This window comes from Melanostigma gelatinosum (assembly GCF_949748355.1).
Source record: "Melanostigma gelatinosum genome assembly, chromosome: 23".
NCBI lineage: Eukaryota > Metazoa > Chordata > Actinopteri > Perciformes > Zoarcidae > Melanostigma > Melanostigma gelatinosum.
Window position 1 is genome coordinate 6423488 of NC_136656.1, and position 20854 is coordinate 6444341.

Sequence of the window (20854 nt, forward strand, 5' to 3'; positions counted from 1 at the left end):
CACAGAGTAACCCCACCAGATGCATGAAACAAAAATATTACCTCATGACAGCGTTGTTGTGTTGAGATCAAGAGATAGTCATGTTGTGCTCGCGAGGAATACGCAACAAGTAATCGTCACCATTGCATAATTACAGCCCAAGACCCGTGTGGGATACCAGCTGCTATTAAAAAGGCCATTTGAGTACACTTACGATCAATACACGATTTACTTTTTATTTCACCTTTAACTTCTTGTACGAAAACAGCCGTTAACCAAATGTCACTTTGAATGGATCTCTCTAATTAACAGCCACTACATTATTGCGCATCAGAATTGGGAAGTTTATCGAGCATGTATTTAGTATCGGCCTGTCCAATATCGCTAAAGGCTGCCATCTCTGAAGCAGAAAGGTCAGCGGACGCTGCGTATTCTGTTCACACACACACACACACACACACACACACACGGTTGAGAAAATCAAAGGCGTGTTCATCTCAGAAGGAGGCTGAATCAGTGTCTGATGTGTTCTCAGGTCAGCCGGCCTCTCTTCAGCAAAGCATGGCTCGCGGTGTGTGTTTGTGTTTTTGTGTGTGTCTGTGTGTGTGTGTCAGATCAATACCCAGTTACAGACAACTCAGCCCCCCCCTGCCTCAGGCCCTGGGCTCCAGGGAACACACACACACACAGATAGAAAAGATAAATCACACAGGTCTGGAGCTTTTATGAGTCTATCTGTGCTTCTGGCGCAAAGAGAGAAAAACAGAGAATGAAAGGAAGGATGGGGAAAGGTGAGGAGGCGGTGGACAGTGTCCCACCATGAGAACGTCGTCACGTGACGTGCACACACCAGAGGGGGAGAGGGGAGAGAGAGGGGGGAGGGACAGTATAGCGAGCGAGAGATTGAAAATGACAGATAAAGAATCAAAGCAACAAGGACAAAGAGAGAGAGAAAGCATGAAAAAAAAAAAAAATGTGCAGGAAAAAATAAAGACCCAGCGAAAAATGTGATTTGATGGCCTTTGATTTTTTGTTTTTTCCGCTGTCATTTCTCCTGCCTTAGCATAATATGACAATGTGCCATACAGTACAAGCCCAGCTGCGATCTGCCAAATCCCCCTCCTTGTTGTGACAGCGCGCGGAGGTGAGCCTCTTCACGCTGGAGGAGTTCTCTCTCCGTTTGAGCTTTTTACAAGGCTCTTTTTATGAGTAACCGTCTGAGAAGTGTGGAGTTAGTACGAGATGAAGAGATAGAAAAGGGAGCGTGGGGGAGGAGAATGACGGGGGAGATTCCTTCTCCCGCTGTGCTCCACACTTCTTGGTGTAAATTGATGTGAAAATGGGATTTGACTGTGATTAAAAACGTCTGCATTTCAATATTTCACATCATCTTCGACCTCAACCTCGGCACTCACACAGAGAGCTTGGGGTTCTGTTCCCGCCGCTTCTTTCCGTTTGAGCGCCTTCGTTTAAAAAGGGGACGGTTCACTGACTGAGAGTTCGATGAGAAGATTGATACCACTTCCTGTCTGCACAGATCATAAAAAACAGCAGACAGCTGGGTTAGCTTAGCTTAGCTTAGCACAAAGACTGCAAACAGGGGGAAACAGTTAGCCTGGTTCTGTCCAGAGGCCAAATAAATCTGCCTCCCAGCACCTCTAAAGCGCCCCAATTTACATCCTTTCACCTCTCTGTTGGACCGTGAATGAAAACAATGCTTATGAGAGAGAAAAACAAAGACAATAAAAAACACAGTGACATTATATCCATAATTACATTTTAGCTGATCATATTTTGAAACCCACATTTAAGGATCCCTTCAATAGAAATAAGCTGAGCTGCTTAACCTTTTATATAATGGAACGATTTAAATCTGTCATTTATTAGTTCGTTGTGATTCATCTGTAGAAACAATCTAAAGTTTTAATGTCAATGTAGTGAAGTAAAAAGCACAATGTTTACCTCTGAGATGTAATGGAGCAAAAGTAAAAAGGAGCATGAAAATGAAAATACTCAACATAAAGTACTGCAATATTGTACTTAAGTGCACGACCTGTGCAAATGCAACTCCACCGCTGAATACTAATACCAAGCATGCATAATGCACACAACACTGCCTGAACAATGCTTCTGTTCAGGGTCCATTCATGTGTGAGGAAAGAAATGGGCTCTTAAACGGTTATTGATCCGACGATCCCTTTGTGGAATATTCTCAGGCCAAAACATGAAAGGGCATCTCAGAAACCTCGTCAATCACCAAAAACCTTTGATTCAGCCCATGCGCAGCACGGCGCTGCCGAATCAAAACACAAACCACAGACGGATGAAGAGGAATAGATCAGAAAGTCAGTTTCTCAGAATTTATTGATTCTCTCTCTCTCTCTCTCTCTCTCTCCCTCCTCCTCCTCCTCTCCTCCCCCCCACCCCCCACTGAATTTCGTGAAACCGCTGTAATCACCAGCAATTTGCAGGGCACCTCGCTGCTGGACTCTTGCCCACTGCTGACAGAGGGCCAGCATATCCGTGTGCAAAGGTGTGTGTGTGTGTGTAGGTGTGTGTGTGTGTGTAGGTGTGTGTGTGACAGAGAGTGAGTGAGTGTGCATGGGGGGCATGCACACAAACTACTTTTTGTGTGCATTTGTGAGTGTTTTTATGCACTTTCAGTTCCCCTGTGGCCATGAGTCCCTATCCCCATCCCATGTTTGAACAGCACATACTGTATGAATGTTTGCATGACTCCATCACAATCCTAGATCATTCTATTCTCTTTTTATTTTCTAACATCTGGCCAGGGACTTCTTGATCAAATGCATTCACTGTGACAAATAAACAGATGCAGGGAAACAAAAGGCCCAGTTTCCACCGTCCTATGTCGGAGGGTTGAAATGGAAGGAGAGGAGCAGAATACTGCCACAAATACCGAAAGGACGAGTGTGTCCGCCTCCCGCTGTGGGTGCAGCTGTCGGCGTCGAGGCTTTCGAAAACGTCCCACAGCAGCATGGGGGAAATCAGCTGACGTTGCACGCGAGGGCAAAAGTCCAAACGCTGCTCTGGTTGAATTGTATACGAGACCGAAACCGATCGCTCCGTTTCCATTTGGCCGGACAAATTGAGAATGAAATCGGCACGAAAAATCCATATCGCGGCATGTAACGTCGTGTAATTATGTAATGGTCACTGAGAGGCGGTGGATTATTAAGCCTTGTATTGTCACGGATGTCGTGAGGCCCCATTGCCAAACATGATTGCCTTCCATTAATTGTCAGCATGGTTTGTATCATGTCATAGCCATTAACTGGAGAAGCTGTTTCCCTTTCAGCAATGCTGTCCTCGTTATCATTTGTATTGAAGGAAGTGTGTGAAATCATATCACTGATGAGAGTCCAGCATCAAATAGAGAGTAGCTTGATTGAGGAAATGGCTCTAATCCATTCCACAACACAAGGACACACACACACACACACACACGATGGACGAGTGCAATCAATTCCAAAGGCACATCAATACCTCCGACAGCTGATAGGTGCTATACTTCTGATCGACGAAGCTATCATTAGGAAACAAGGAGTTAGGGTACAATGGGGTAGGAGTGCACAATCCATCTGACCGACCAACAGTGGCAAAGCAAGTGTGTCTTTAATAACCCCGAAGGTCAATAACAACAAATAAAAGAGCATTTTCTAATGATGCCTCATTTATTGTTTTCACAACAAATGGATATCGCACTGCTGTTCATTTCTCATGCTTTCGCTGAGGGAAAGTCACCACCTAAGCGTGTTCCGTCCCAACGCAACAGAGGTATTATAGTAATGAATGGGGGTGGAGACATAGCAGCCATTATAAAGACCATGCGTAATCTTCAACAAGAGTAAAGTGCCACAGAGAGCCAGTGCAACAACACACATCTACGCCGTCTGAGTGCATATATATGCTGACGCCTTTTTGTCATCTTTAACACACGTTACCGAGGTCGCAGGTCGCCCTGAACCCGGCTGATGGTACCCCCCCGCCCCAGAGATGACGAGAGCACCGTGACAAAAAAGGTTGTAATTCAGACAAACTGCAGAACAACACATCTGGGAAGAAGAGAGTTTTCTCCATCAAACAGACACAGAGACATGTGCGTGTGTGTGTGTGCATGTGTGTGTGTGTGCGCGCACACAGAATATGATGTCACCGATTATCCCTAAATCCTGGAGCCAACGAGTCTGCACTCAAAGCACTCTGCTCCGTCCCATCAGGACTTGGATGCTTTTTTGGACGGCTGATTGCAAGGCCGGCTGCAATCTTTCTGTAATTTCTCTGAGTTTGAACCGAAACCGCTTTTTTTCCACCATCCTGTTGATTTGATCGTCACTGAACTGAACGCGAGTCGGCGCCGGTCTTGTTTTAGCGACGCAAGAGGAGGAGACGTTTCTCCCGTCTGAGAGGATTTAAAGCGTCTTGTTGCTTCTGTTGCATTGTCATCTTGTGTTTTGATTTACTTCTGTGTTGTCGTGTTAGAGACTAGGGATTGGACGGTGCGATGATGGGGGCGTTGCACTGGACCGTGGAGGCAAAGAGGGAGTTGAACCGGAAGGCAAAGCACTCGATTTACCAGTTCCATCCATGTTCCGACCCTCACACATGATCACGAGCTTCAGTCCAGCCTGGAATATAATAATGTTTTGTTGTTTTTGTACTGTGTTTTCCAATTTTAGGTGCTTGAATTACAGATCATTTTACAAGTGGCAAGTAGTGTAATAATGACTAATATGTCTAACAATGCTTTTAACTGTATCTGAACCATTTCTGTGAATAAATGGCATGAAAAACTGCAGTGCCCAACAAACACAAACACAAGCAAACAATGCCACATGCACAAGCGTTTGCTCCGTCCGCTGATCCGAGTTCACGGGTCTTGAGCTTTGGCTTTCATCAGACACCGGAAGCCTCACGGCACACAATCTTACACACACCATCTTACACACACTTCTGATTTATGGCAGAGCTATTTTTAGGTGCCCACAGATCTTCATTTAGTATCAGCCACCACATGTCTCCAGGAGGGAGCCACTTTCACAGAGTTGATTTCCAGGACCCGCATGAATAACTACGAGGCATCAGCCGGGCAACATGAGAGGGATCCGTTCCTAATGTCAGCTCGTTTACGATGCATAAGGGCGTCTTTAAATAGAATTCATGTCGAGCTCAGTTTGAAAATCGATATTATTGTTCATACATGGTGATGCTAACAGCCTGAGTGCATACGTGCAGCTGCACTCTCGAACCAGCACTATTTTCTGATGGTCCCATCAATCAGAACAGACTGGTGTTAGCTGAGGCTGCATTTTAGCTCACCTGGGTGTTGTTTTTTATCTCTCTGTGTGTGTGTGTGTGTGTGTGTGTGTGTCTAAGCGTGACAGGGTTCTCAACACAGTGCAACGTTTAACGGGGAAAGGCGGGGAGAGCTCATGACAGGTTGCAGCGGTCGTGGTTTATTTGACAGGCGCTCCCCTCAAAAGACCCCGTCGAATGACTCGGCGCTGGGAATGACGGCTGACATCACCAGTGGCGCCGGCGTCACCCCTTGCCATTTCAGGAGATTTCAACAACAACAGGGTCAGCTGAGCCAGTGGTTGGTAGGTTACAGGTTATTTCCTTAATGTACTCAGTACTCTCCCAAAAATATCACAAGGGACAGTTTCATTTTGGTGTTTTCAAGAAGAAGAAGAAAAACAGGAGAATGGACAAAGTCGATGCACGTCTTGGTCATTTTGTTGTACCGCTGCCATCATGTAGACGGCATCCATTCTCGTTAATGAGAAAAGGTTATTCGTTCAAAATATCAGAGTGAGTTTATCCAGGCTGGTTATGCACAGACTCACAAATGAAAATTAGTGTCACTGAAATATATATAAGTAATGAATAAATGAGCATATAAAAGCCCAACGCGTTGCGAATAGAGGTGTTTAATCCCACATTATCATTCGAAGCACATCATTGTAAAGTGTGATGTTACATCTCTACCCCTGAGTATTGCCGGAGTCATGCATGGGACGTGTTGTCGTTGTGCCATTGAACATGTTTTTATCAGCTTAAGGATGAATTTGCTTTGGTCAAAAGTGCGAAATCAGCCAATAAACGATGAAATACTGCATGTCTTCTTTATTTGGAAAAAACTACCGTGGTAAAAGTGGGCAAAAACAAGACCCTCCCCCAGAATGCATTTGTATTTTTTGATGCATTTAATTCAAAATGGATCGGCGTTACAGTAGTGACTGGGCTCATTTCCCACAGAGCATCTTCAGATACTGGACACTTCAACATGCACAAATCCATTTACAAACTAGCTCAAAAGCTCAAAATTTGTATCATTAAAAAATGTCCAGAACCAGCTCCCACACAGTGAGGAAACACTACCAAGTGGATGTGCAATGGTTTTAACTTACCCCACAATCACATAAAATCAGGTGTGTGAAATGTTCATGGAAGTAGATTCCACTGCTGGTAGTGAGCTACTAACCCTAACCTCAGAATAAATGCTTGATAACTGGCCATTGAGTAGCTCAGCGTCAGACATATTCATATGCACATATAGTTGGTCCTCTCAAAATGAAAAATGCCTTTTGCCGACCAGTCATCTCGAAGGTCAGGCGGAATACAGCTCGCCTCGCAATTTCCGCACAGTTTGCAAAGACTCGACACACTCGCGAGCAGCCGATGTAAAGCAGCTGCCTTCGCATTGCTCAAGGGCACATTGAGGATACGTTCGCTTCCTTCCCACGCAGTTTCATGCATATTCGCCGTTTGCAGAATGAGCAACATTCGAGTCACAAGCTTCCCTGACCTTTAAGCTCCCACTGCCGGCATTTAAAAACCAATGCGAGCTTTTTGGAAGTCAAACCGTGACCTTCCCCCCCCCCCCCCCCCCGGCAATCATTACAACAGACGGATGTTCATTCAGCCAATCAGACGGCGATAGCGGCATGTACAGATGTTACCGATGCCCAGGAGATGCTCTGAGTGGCAGGTCCAGATGTTGGACAGACACTTTATGAAAGCTAGCGATGCACACATGCTGTTGCAGATTGCTGTGAATGCACACGCGGGGCCGTGGAGTTGTGTTCATTAAATGTGATGGAAGTGTGAGCTTTATTGTTCAATTACTGATGATTTCATTTTCCTTTTATTCCAGCTAATTCCCCACATATAAAAAAAAAGACAATCCTGCACACACACACACACACACACACACACACACACACACACACACACACACACACACACACACACACACACACACACACACACACACACACACACACACACACACACACACACACACACACACACAGCTATACCTGATGCCTTTCTCCACAGAAGACACGTTGTCATGGCAACGTGCTGAAGCGGAACGGTCCAATTTAATCCAGATTACTCTCAACGGCAAAACCACAGCTGACTCCTCAACCTGTCACTTTCATCGCCATCTTTACTGGACACACACACACACACACACACACACACACACACACACACACACAGCCATGTCCCAGAGGAATCCATCTTCATTTGCTATGTTTGAGAGCAGCCCTGAGATTCAACTCTGTTCTCCACCATAACTCACCTTTATGTCTCCAGATGCTCCTCCCTGCTGTCGGAGCAGAGCGGCAACATTTCCCCCACAACCAGAGCTCACCGCCGCCAGTCTCAATCATTTCCCTGCAGATTAAATGACGTTTTTCATGTTTTTACGACTACTGTTAAAGAAGTATGACATTGCCTGATCTCTTAGCGATACGACTCATCCGAGGTCGGTGAGGACGTTAATGTAAATGTTTATGTTCAGACGGAGAGCAAAGATAATTCTGTCATTTTGTGCAGTCCTTGTTTATTCACCAGAGACAGACAATATATTAGACAAAATTAGATTGAAAAGACGTGTAACCTACCTGTGCTGGTTTTCTTCTGCACATGGCAGTGGGATCATAAATAAACAGACAATACAAATGCGGTAATACAAGCACATTAGGCTGGTGTTGAATGAGGCAGAGAAAATATGCAACATTGAACATTCTGAGTTCACATAAAAAGGGGAATGTGCAGAGATGTGTTCGTGTATAATTCAGAAACCATGGTGTGGGCTAACATGTCTGAAGGCCTATGATCTGCTGGGGGACTTTGCAAGCTAAGCTAAGGCTAGACTGGACTAAGCCGGCCGGTACTAAACTGGCGCTATCCTGCGGGAGCTCATTAGCTTAGCATTCTGCCTCAGTGGTCCTGCGTTGAATGGACGGGAGCACAAAGACAGAAATGAGCACTTTGTGCCCGTCGTCATGCTGCCTCCCACACATCGTTCTGCTGCCACATTGTCTCTCTCCGTCCTGTCTCGCTCTCCCTCCTTCTTACCCTCCGCTCACTTCCCCCACCTTTTTGTCACCGAAATGTTCCGTTCGCTTTCCAAACCTCACTTTCAGATCCATTTTAAAAGTCAGCCCACGAGAGCCCATCAATGAGCCAAACAGCCCTTCCAAAAGCTCCCGTCCTGGCCCTCCACCAAAGAGATCCCAACTCTGACTGAAGCTACCTCACTCGACTTCCTCTCACTTTCACGGCAACTCAAACGGGGAAAAAAAAAACCAGTTGTCTCCTTTTTGTCAAAGCTTTCGCGCACCATCTGCTTTCTCCCGTACAGTTAGCCCTCTCTGCCTGACAGCAAGTGAGACGTTTACATCTCCATTTGTGCAGCTGCGGAGTTGCACTCATAGCCTCCGCGGCTACAAAAGACGGGTGAGCCAACAGTCTCTACAGGATTCGCGTTAATAGACGTGTGGAGGTGAAAGCCGGCTTCCCACTGTGGAAACGTTGCTCTGCCGTATCTCGGTGGTGCTCTTTGACAGCCATGACTCACACCCACCTGTGGAGGTCTGATATATGGACTTTAATTAGAGGCTTTTTAACTGAGATGTCGACTGTCTGCGGCTGGTTATTAAGACGGGATTGCCTGCACTGTCTTACTGGTAAGCAATGAGCACGCAACCTCTGTGGAAATCAAGCCACACTCTCAGATCTGGTTTCCTCTTACAGGGATCGCTCTTTATGACGTTTAGATTGTTTAAAAAAAAAAAAACATAACATCAGAGACATCGAAAGGCATCAAACAACAGAGAAGAAGAGAAAAGGCGGGAAAAAACGGGGGGAAGTCTTCAGTTGTTGAGCATGAGCCGAGGTACAGTGGAAGGACACGCACCCGAGAGGCGAGGACATCTTTGAAGTCACACACTGCAGCCCAGAGCGCTAGTATGGAGCCCGAGCGTGCTGGAAGAGTACTTTCTTGGACAAAAAGGGGAAAAGGATGTCATGAAACTTATAAGATAATCCTTTATTAGTCCCGCAGCGGGGGAATTTACTGTGGAATCAATCAGAACCCTAATCACCTAATGGTAAACCAATAGTGTTAGAGTGAAAATGAAAGGAAAGCTCCATCTCATTTCCTGCATGTAAGTTAACTCCGTTTTGTCGAGCGACGGTTTTGAAGCTTCGGCCATCGCCATCTTGGTTTTTTGGCTGTCGCCATCTTGGTTTTTTGAAACCAGCAGTGACGCAAGAGGGTGGAGAGAATTACAAGCCGACGAACACATTTTAGGTGACTAAATGAACAGGAAACAACGTTCTCACTCCAACTGGAAACAACTTGCGATAAACTGTTTTTGCTGCCAGTTTGAGGCCATTTCAATGATTGACAATCAGTGACGGGAACTCGTAAGGAAAAGTGTTATCAATGCACCCGCAAAGGCACTGAAGACAGCTAGCAAGTAGCCGTGAATAAGTAAGCCCAACGCATGATTTGCACCATAAAAAAGAAAAAGATAAAAGTTGATGGCACAAGGGTTTTATGAGGAAGGAAACGATGAAACCTCAAGGATTGCTGATGTTATGGGAAAATATGTCATCGTCTTATGCTTTAGGATTAAAGAATGTAAATCTTTAACTGTGCAGGCACCAAACACCTTGTCAGTAGATGATTCTATCAGTTTTGCATCCAGGTGTCTTGTTATCTGTTATCTTGTCGTCTGTTCTCCTGTGCATTGTTTCTGTCTTCAAAGACGGAGACACACAGAGGTCTAGATTACGGTACTTCCTGATGAGCATCAGCTGAAAGGCATGACCCTCTGTATGCATATGTGATGTGTGATGGTAAAACAGGCTTATTCCGTCTCTGCAATACTGTATCTTAACTGAGACGACTGAATGGCCACAGAACTTTAGTTTCTTTACAAGAATAGCTCATGAGGCGCCTTTTGAGGCACAGTTTTTTGAGTTTTTGTTGGACCTTTGGTGACAAAAGAATGAATTATACATGGTGTATAACCATCACCAATCCCATATCTATATGGAGTACAGTGTGTTGACGTTCAGTGTTTGCCCTATAGGTGCTGTTTGAGTCTCAAAGATGCATGTGATGGGACTTGTAGTCAGTCCAAGGCTGAACTTTAGGAGACACCTGCCAACAGATGTGAAAGAATTTTAGACTGCCTTCTCATTCTCAACACAGATCCTACAAAATAAAAGCTACATATATTCATTCAGAAGTTATCAGTAATTATGATGAGGCTCTTTGCATGCGGGAAATTATTGTGCATTATTGTGGAGATTAGAATAATGCAGATTTTTTATTTCGTTGTTTTTTTCTGTCGATCAGTAAAATGATACAGCCACCTGTACACACACATAAAGCGCCAAAAGGTCTTATAGCTGTATTATGACGCCACGGTCCGCTCCCAAATTATCGTCTATTAAGCTATTTCCAGGTCATATTCGGACAGTTTACCAAAAGACTACTGCAGATACTTACTGTGCATTGAAATGCTACATTGTGGCATTCCTGATGCTCACGTTGGTTTTGATAATTTATGTCAGTCACAAAGGTTAAAATGTGGGACAGACTTTTCTTTCTAAAGTCATACTTCCAGCGGCTGAGATGACTAACTATCACCAGATGGAGGGTCATATTTCCTGTCCCGTGACATCACATTAATCCTGCCAGACAGGAGCGGAGAATTAGTCGGCTACCTATCATCTTTAGATTAATGTGACAATAGGTTACAGCCATTGCAGGATTTTTCTGGTTAATAAAAGGCCGAGCAGGGAGCTTTATTTTTATGCACTAGCAGATCCCTACACTTGGCAGCCTGACAGTTTAAATCGTGGAGAGAGAAAAAACGCTACGTTATTTATGCTACATGTCCTGGTAGTTGCCTCACACACACTGTTATGTTGTGTTTAAGCCAGTTTAAGTCACTTCCTCACACACACACACACACACACACACACAGACTGATGGCGGGCCTACGAAGCAGAAGAAAGACGGCAGCCTGTCCAGTCTGGGTAACATCTTGGTAAACTTTGAATTAACGAGGAAATCAAGTCGGAACCAGCCTTCCCTTCTCTCCGTCTCTGTCACACTGGCAAACGGCTTCAATCAACTCACTGGCGGACAAACTAGAAGAACTACAGAGAACCAGGCCCAATTATTTCTCTTGTCATGGACCCGCGTGCAGTTTGTACTGCACGCGGGTGGAAACTCTGCGCCGAGAGGAGTCGTCAGCACCACGGCCATATCGGCAACATTCTTTCATTCTCATCTTTAAGTGTACTGGTGTAGTCTTGTAACGAATCGCTCCGTCCACCATAGATTTGAGATACTGTACATCACGAAAGACGTCTCTAAACCTCGTTTTTAAATGCGTTTTGCTGTGCTGCCATTACGTGTACTATAGCTTTAAGGGGCTTCAAGTTAGCACACTTCAGCCGCAGTTTTATCCATAATTTGGCAGTGATTCAAATCAGATACGCACTAAAAGGTCACAGTGGGAGCGCAAACAGAACCGCTAATTGGTGAAAAGAGCGATGGGTGACGTGGTCGCGTATATCTGCAGTCCTCGCCTCTCGGCTTCTGGTTTTGCCAAAAACGGTAATGCACAGATAGCTGAAATGCATTTTTTTTTTTTTTTACCCTCCAAGTGACCAAATATAACTGTGTCTTGGCCGATGCTTGTTGTGGTGCAGGATTCACACTCCGAGGGAAGTCAGCAAGAGGAGTAGGAGGAGATTTGTACATGTTGTGTAAAAGTCTGTTTGAATCTGGCTGGAATTCTTGAATATTCCATATGTGGGCTTCCTCCCAACGGCCACAGCAAACTTTCTTATTTCACAGCTAAACAGTACTCGAAGATTTGTTTCTGAAAACATGCGAGAAGAGAAATCTGGATTCATATTTTATTCGCGCTGCCTAGTTTGACAGTTTGAACAGAATTCTTAAGCCTTATGCCTTCGAGACTCCTCGCCTCTTATCGGTTGTTTTTCCATCGAGCGCGGTGAAATCACAGATCACAGCATCACAGTCATATCTACAATATAAGAGTTTCTTTAAACGGATGATGTTCATATGATCCACACAGTCACCACGACCACATTTTTGAAGCACATTTGAACATCAATGATATTTTGAGAAGATTAAATTGACTCTCTTCTTCATTGTGTAATGCCGAGCCTGAAAAGTTTACAGAAAATCACTTTGTAATCAGTTAATTAAAGATGTTAATTAGTGTAAAACTTAATTGGGTCATTCAAATATACTTCTGTATACCCGATAAGGCGTGAGCATAACGTGCATAACACCCTGCTGGTGGTTGTCGGCCAGTCTGGTCCACTTAAATATCTCAACTGTTGGATTGCCGTGATTTTTATTTGTTTTACAGATATTCCTGGTCCCCAGAGGATGCAACCTAATCATGTTGTCGATCCCCTGACTTCTGCTACAGCGCCACCATCAGCTCAAACGTTTGAAATCGTCCATTCGTTTTGGTTTGTGACCAGAGGTCTTCAAAGCAGTGACTTTCTCATCGGCCTCGGCTGTATTTGGTATTTAATGAGAGCATGAATCACACGATTTGGACTTTGCCCAAGTTTCCCACCGACAATTCCGAGCAATGACTTAAAACTCATCACCGCGTGCCCTTGATCTCTGAGTCGGCAAAACTAAAAATAACCAGATGAGTGGTCATTTTAATTAAGGGGTTAATGTTGACATTCCCAACAAGTCTCCCCCGACTCCCACTCCCTCCATTCCTGTCCAGCTGTTTGGCAGAAGAAGAACTATGTTGCCAACAACTTGCAATTGCTGTAAACATCCTTGAATGCGCACGCTCGACCACTCACCCAAAAGGTGTTTACTCACACATGGGTGCACCAAACTGGGGAGAGATGCTAAATGATTTAAGGGGCTCCACAGGGTCCCTGGAACATGCCAGAGTTTATACATTTTCACTGTTTTAAAGGCCTCCTGAGCTGTTTTCACGGCCCCGCTCGCATACAACAAGCTGTGTAAAATGCATCCTTTTGGTAAGACATGTGGTTCCAATAATCCAGTGCAGGTGCACTCGTGATTAACTGACTGGGGATTACGAGAGGGAGCGGAACAATCAAGTGACGAAAGGTCACAACACTGTAGGGTACGAGGCTCTGGTTCCCGGCGCTCTACTTGAGCTTTTCCGGAGTCTTGAATTGTTGTCCTGGTGTGAGCGGTGGCCCTGCCGGCTGCCTTAATTAAATGGGTCGGTGTGAGCCTGCAGAGCCCTAGAATCATCCTCGACACCCGCAGCACAACAGTAAGTCGTCGCGCTCCTAATTATTATTTTTTTTGTCTTACGTAAATACTTTGTTAAATTTGGCATTGATCGCCATGCCAATCTTTCCTCTGGGCTTTAGAAATATGCCAGGAATAATTCAGAGATGACACATTTGAATGTTATTGAGCATTAACGCTACTTCTTGCTGGCTTCTTGCAATTGCCAGTGGCCCTTTATGCTGTTTATTGATTTGGAATAATGAGAAAGTGTTGCTTGCAAACACGGTCCCTATTTACCGTCGCTAAATATTCCATTGTTTATGAAAAATATTTTAGTTTTTTTTAACTTTTGTATTCTTTAAGTGAGAAGAAGATCTAATATTTTTTAAGACATGGACAAGTGGAAAGATGACAGATGTGGCTGTAACAAAATGTCATTTTGAATGAATGAATGAAATTTATTTATAGAGCGCTTTTCACAGACATATCACAAAGTGCTGAACAGAGCACATATGGTTCAGCGTTTCCCCCTCACGAGACCAGCACAGTAATCAATTCCGTTTAGTACAAATCCAATGCACTTAAACTTCCAGCGCGAATAACCAGAGGCTGCAGAGCAGAGGTACATTTGTCGATAAAGCAATTAATTCAAATCCTCCCCCCCCCCCCCTCCTCACCCTCCCCCGGACTGCTGCTTCTCCCCCATCCGCGGAAAATAAAGGGCACTCAGGTGACCTTTACGCAAAAGAAATAACGCATTAAACGTTACGTATGTAGAGCAAATTCCTCTTCTCATAAACTCGCATGGAGCACCTCAGGAATGAGCTACGGAGCAATGCATTGCCACGGGGGAAATTGCCAAACAGGAGCAATGACAATGTCAACAAAGAGAGAGGGGGAAAAAATGATAATTAAACTTTTATTTGGATAACTTGGCGAAACTTTTATTCGTGGTTTATCTGCTGTGTGAGCAAAAAAAAAAGGAAGCGTCCACGACGTCTTTGTAACGGTAACGTCGCGTTACTTTCCTTTGTTCGGAACGGTGGCCACGTCATTTACGACACTCCGCGCGGTCCGGTGCAATTTGAATAAGGCACCGGCGGGTGAGCAGCAGTCTGTCCACACCACAGAGGACACAGAGACAGGGAGACAGACACCTAGGAGCATCCAGAGCTCCTCCGTCAAGCCCACCTGAAGAAGACAGAGCTCCACCGGAATCACATGGTTAGCCTTCAGCGTAAAAGGGCAACTTCCTTGGATAAACTCGGTGAGTACACGGAGCAGTAGGTTGGGAAAAACAACACTTTCAATGAAAACTCGTTTTTTTTATGTTCAAACTAAGGAAATAATAAAAGGAATTTGTTGTTTTCACGATAATGCTGCTGGAGCAATCTTTATGCTGAAACTGCTATTTTATTCTGAAAATGCCATCCGGCGGTCGCGCTTTTATTATGCCGAGCTTCACACACACACACTCTCCGTCTCTCAGAGCTCGTTCGGCTCGCAGAGACAGCAGGATGCCAAGGGGAGCCCTCCGACCCACGGCGTCCGTTCCACCGTCTCCCGGCGTCGCCTCTCGGCCACAGAAACTCTAATGGGCGTTTTTATCTTCCTTTTCCCGCCCTCCACGCCGGGATATTTGTGATTATGTGAGAAACAAGAAGTGTGTCCTGTTCTTGTGCCCGTCTCCAGCATCACCAGTAGTGAAGTCCCCCCCCCTCTCTCTCTCTCTGTGGATGCGGTGCCTCTGTGATTTTTCTGCTTTCAGAGGATTTCATGTCGTGTTCCATGGTGGAACACGACACCAACTTCCCCACCGCTTTTTGGTGTCTTTTTTTGAGGTTTTCCGTCTGTGAAACAAAAGGTTTCAGGATAGACCAACTCCGGAAAACCAGCGACTTGAATCTGCTCCAGGCGGAATAACCCATCAGTCTTTGCGGTTATTCGCCTTTACAAGCATCTTCTCCGGGGTGGGAATACGACCGATGCTTGCCTTGCTCGTTTATTCAGAGTTGTGTATCGTCTCGTACCGTTTGTCCCACAGTGGCATGCAAATTCATGAATGCGTCCAAGGACATGTATACAAATTACGCATGCACCATGACGGTAGTAGGCTGTGCGTAATATCCTCATAGTATTACTATATCCCGTACCACACTAATGCAATACGACTCACATTCGATGCATCTGTGTTTTGGAGATTTGTCCGATCCATCCAAACTTATGTGTGTGTGTGTGTGTGGCATATGGGCGTTATGAGTATATGGCAAGGTATTGTAACGCTTGAGCCTGGAGTAAAGTGTCCCAAAAATGCGTGTGCGTTTCATGAGAAAAAAGGTGAAACTGATACATCTTTCAAAGTGCACTACACAAAATGATCAAACAACGAAATGCGTTTTGTAAGGCGTATTTGTGTCCCCGGGGATGAAGTGAATGCCAGTAAATGTGTCCAAAGTTGGCGGCAAATTAAAAAGCCATTATATGCAGGCCCACGCCTCTGCCGTAATTAATGCCCCATGTGTGTGCGTGTGGATGGATCATGCGCGTAAAGCATGCGCGTCTGGCCATGTGCGCCCCTGGCCGCGCTAACGTGAACCCTTCCTCCTGTGCGTGTGTGTAGCCACGCTGGAAGTCGCCCACCATGTGGCCGTCGGGAGTGGGGAGCAGGCAGCCCTGCCCGCGGGAGTCGGCGCTGCGCAAGGCGGCCATCAGCGGCAACATCAACGCCCTGCCGCACCACGTCCCCACCGGCCGCAGCGTCCGGGTCTTCATATGTGCCAACCCCGAAGGTAAGTCACCCCTCATCTCCCTCCCTCCCATCCTACACACTCTTCTTCAAGCCTACAGACCCTTACATTCCACAGGACACTGTTTTTAATGTTGCGACTCATTTTAGAAACATGAAAAAAAGATTATATTGTATTGTTCAGTCGCATAGCCCATGAAGTCTAACTTGTTTTGACCAATTTTGAGAAATAATCCCCCCACAAATTGAAACTATCACCGATCAGGGCTTTAAAAATGTACCCAAGCACAGTAAAGTAGAAGGTCAATGCATCAGGACATGAAACAGTTTCCAAGCATGTGATCTTGTGAGCCAGTATTGACTTTATTGAGTTAATTTTGATGGAAAAACCAGGGTTCTCAGATGAAGGTGTCGTCTATTTATGGGCATTGAGCTGCGACATACGATCCACTTAACCTGCTTAGAACAACTGGAAAATATCTAAAATTAGGTTACAACCTGACAAAAAAAAAAAAAAAAAAAAAGGGTGCATGAATTATTCCAACATCTCAACGCAACAAGGGATCGCTCTCGACATAAGAGTGCACGGTGTGAGCAGAGAGACAGCTGGCTCGTGAGGGAGACACCCAGTTGCAGCTCTGTATTTGAATATGCCCTCTGGGCAAGGGGGTAAAAATAGGCTCAGTAAAACTGGAGTAAACAAGGCAAGGGGAGTAGAGTGTAGGCGATGAGAGGGGAAGGGAAAGAGAGAAGAAGGGCATTGCCAGAATTTAAAAATAAGGGAGGCATTCAGAGCATCCCGCCACAGCACAAATGTAACGCTCCACACGTGGATGGAAAAAGGATGAGGGGGGGGGTGGCTATTCCTAGTTCTTTTCACACCGTCGGCACAAATGGAAAGACACACATCTGAGCCCGAGCTGTGAAAAGGAGCTAATTTTGAGCCGCTGTTTCCAGTGAAGCGAGGTGTTTGGTATCCGGTGCCACCTTTTTTTTGTAATGAAGCCTCCCACACACACACACACACACACACACACACACACACGCTTCAGCAGTGGTGCAGAAACACTGTTGATTCCCCTGCTTTGGTCAAAATGAGATTTGCAAAGCCTTCTGTGTCAACATGCACGTGATGAAATACCGTGACCCCGGGTCTGCCCCCTCAGTCCTGCTGCAAAACCTGTTTCTCCATGTTCACTAGAGGGGGCTGTCCATGCACTGATTCGCCTTACTGTAACTGTGTAATGTGGTCAAATCAGACAAGCAATCAATAAAAATGGCCCCAAAAACACTCAACATGGTTGACGTAAACTTGACTGACCAGCAACTCACGTGACTAACGAGTCATGTGACTCAGGAGTGACGTGACAGTATGTAAACGTTCACTTTTAGTTGTGCACGCAACACGAACAGCGGCCTCCTGGATGAAAGCCCTGTGTTTGTATGACACGTTTCCTGCAGCAAGCGATTCTGAGTCTGGGTCTGTTGGCTGTCAAAATTGGCCAAACATGACTTTTTGAGTATTTCTTCCTAAAAAAAGAAACAACAACATAGGTTCCAACCATTACGTCCGTGAAACCGTGTCCTAACCAGCCAGAGCTGCGCAACAACCCGCTGTTTTGATCTGAACTTTCTCTTCCTTCTCTTCCATCCTTACGGTTAAATCGGCTCGGAGAGAAAACAAACAGACCAGCATGAGCATGCCTCTTTAACAGTCATTTAGAATAAAGTACATTGTCTTCCTCAGAGGAAGCTGATAGAAGAGAGTAGTTTGAGTTGTCAGCACAGCGTGCAGACGCTACAATAGGAGGCTTGCGCCACAATGCAGGGACAGAGAGCATGCAAGTATTCCAGAGTGTTTGCCAAAATGTAAGCGGAACAACTCATTTGAGTGGATTTACATCCTCCTTCCATGGTGTGAATGAAACACTCAAGTTCTTGGCTCAGGTAGGTGAATCTCTGTGCTTGTGTGTGTGTGTGTGTGTGTGTGGCCACAGTCGATCAATTAAAAACCCCGATATCTGCTCTTGCCAGTAGCCAGACGACAGCAGCAGCAACAAACCAGAGAAAAGCCGAACATGATTTATTTTTGTGTTTGTGTGAACCGCTCAGTGCATTATGCAGCATGTCTCCTCTGTCAATATTGTGTGTGTGTGTGTGTGTGTCTCCATTACCTTGCTGTAGTCACCTCTGGCATCGGTTGTGTGCAATAGGCAGCTACTTGTATGCAAGCTATCACTTAAGCTGTTTGAAGTTGATAAAAGCACGAGGCATCGGGGAATGCGGTGCATGAAATCATCTCCCCGTCCAACGCACCACCGGCAAGGCTGAAGCATGTCACCACAGATACCACCAATTACATCACTGTTCACCCCGACAACTGTTCCCACGGTTTCAATTCACTCCATTTATCCGTTTCAGTTTGTCGGTTTTTACCTCCGATTTCCCTGAATCAATGGTCTCTTCACTTTTAAGAACATCTCTCTCTCTCCGTAATCATCCACTTTTTTATTTATTTTTTTGAATCGAGTCTGATGAAAGCGAACAATGGAGAGAGTGGGAGGGGTGGCAAGGCGGACAGAGGGACCGGTGGAAAATACTGTTGTTGTGCTTTTGTTTAATAATATTGCTTTTCAGGGGCTGTTGAGTTCCCGTTGGTTTTTTTTGTTTTTCCCCTCCTCTCTTCTTCTGAAGGGAGAGAGAAATCTCACTCGGGCTTGTTTGGCAGCAGCTTGTAGTGACCTCTCTCAGAGTGCTGGGGAACAATTCTGGGGGACAATTTCAGCATTTGCCCTCACACACTCGTCCAACTCCCTGGGTGTTTGAACCAGTCCATGGAACATACCGGTACTGTTAAAAAACGAATAAAAATCTCATCAGGGAATGATTGCAACGATAGCCAGCAGCCCGATGGATACACCTGAATAAAATGACATCGTGCTTATCCACTTATAACCAACATAATTAACCTCGGGAAAGCTGGTGTGGTCTGCCAGTGGTTTGTAACTAATGGGAATTTTATGTGCACATCAAGGGCTCTACTGGGGAGAGTTCTGAGGCTTAATACTGATAATTGAGATTGAAAATGAACAAAATCTTACAAGTAACTTCCAATAAATGTGTCATTCAATGTCTTCCTGGAAAATATATTCATTTTTGAAGCCTCTCACTATATTTAGCTACTTTCAAAGTCTTGCCAAATCCAGTTTTCTTTAGTTCTGCGCATGAAAATGTTGCTACATCAAAAGATTTAATCCGTCTGCATCCCTCACTTCTTCGAGACCCGGCCACATCAAGGACACGGACAGAAATACCTTAATGCGTGCAAAGATTTACCATCCTAAAAACGACATGAAACAGATGTGATGAACACTACATCAAAGCTCCTTATGTTTTGGTTTCGTTTGTTGCCGATTTCCAATACGCCGACATTTTCAAACCCATTTTGGCCCGTTACCAGGAACTTACGAGCCGAGCGAGCGTGCTGTGCTCGTGATCGGAGCGATTGCAGGAGCTACCGTGCAAAGTGCCACCTGCCCATTCACACCAACACGCCACAGCCCTGGGATCTGCAACACCGGGTTTCGGTTCCCATCCTTACATATAAGCCATACAAGAGTAAATATCAATATCTGGCTGATGCCGATATTTCATTTTACAGCCGTGCCGATACCATTAAATCGAACGCGTTTGATATAATCATGGCTGATTGAGCCGTCCGACTAGTCTGAGATTATGTCGGGAGGCAAGAGATTTGAATCTTCAATCTGCCAGATAACACGAGGAGTCCATGGTTACAGAGTCTCGAGAGTCGGCCATCACGGCCCGGCTATAACTGAGGCTGTAAAACGTGTAGCGTGTTGCCGGCATGAAGACTGTTCCCAAGGCAACAGCTGCCAGCACAGATGTTGCCCAATGAACTGGTTCTAGCACATCTGTATGGTGGGGTAGAGCAACACTGGATCTATTTTTAAATCATTTCAGGAAGTCCCCATCACTGTTGCATCCAGTCCAATATCACCATGATAATTGTTGGGTTTTTCCTCCCCTTGTGGAACCCCCAGTGGATTCCCCCTCACCATGATTCTTGTGTCTTGTGTGGTCGATTCAGATGTATTGTACAAAGATGTCTGAAGACATTCATGCTCTGTGGTGGAATATGCGGTGATGAGATGCTGCATTCGTTCAGACAAGTGAGAGAGAGACCCTTTAAGCACCTCAGATACACACACACACACACGCACTGTAGCATCCGTGTGGATGACCACCGTGTTACAGCGTTGGTCTATTTGCCGAGACACTTGTCTGGTTGACTTCTCCCTCTCTTTTAATCAGAGATCTCTAAGCTGCTGTGCATACAAAGTGCCTCCGGAGTGTTGCCTCTCGAGCAGAGCGGAGCGATTGCTTTGTCAGAGCCTCGTTGACGAGACAGCTGATGACGACCGCTGAAGCAATGTCAGCATTTGGTGACGCTCGTTTGGCTCGTTAGCAACATGCTACTGTAGCAATGTGTACCG

The 20854-nt window shown here is 45.4% G+C and overlaps 1 protein-coding gene across 1 annotated transcript in view; it reads left to right on the forward strand.

Moving 5' to 3' along the window:
- Positions 1 to 16232: 16232 nt before the first annotated feature.
- nwd2 (NACHT and WD repeat domain containing 2) overlaps positions 16233 to 20854 on the forward strand; it is a gene marked incomplete at its 5' end in the record, with an annotated part of 36790 nt that continues 32168 nt past the window's right edge. Inside the window, one exon of the mRNA XM_079295686.1 lies at positions 16233 to 16380. Coding sequence (XP_079151812.1) covers positions 16233 to 16380 — 148 coding nt within the window. The remainder of the gene's footprint in view (positions 16381 to 20854) is intronic.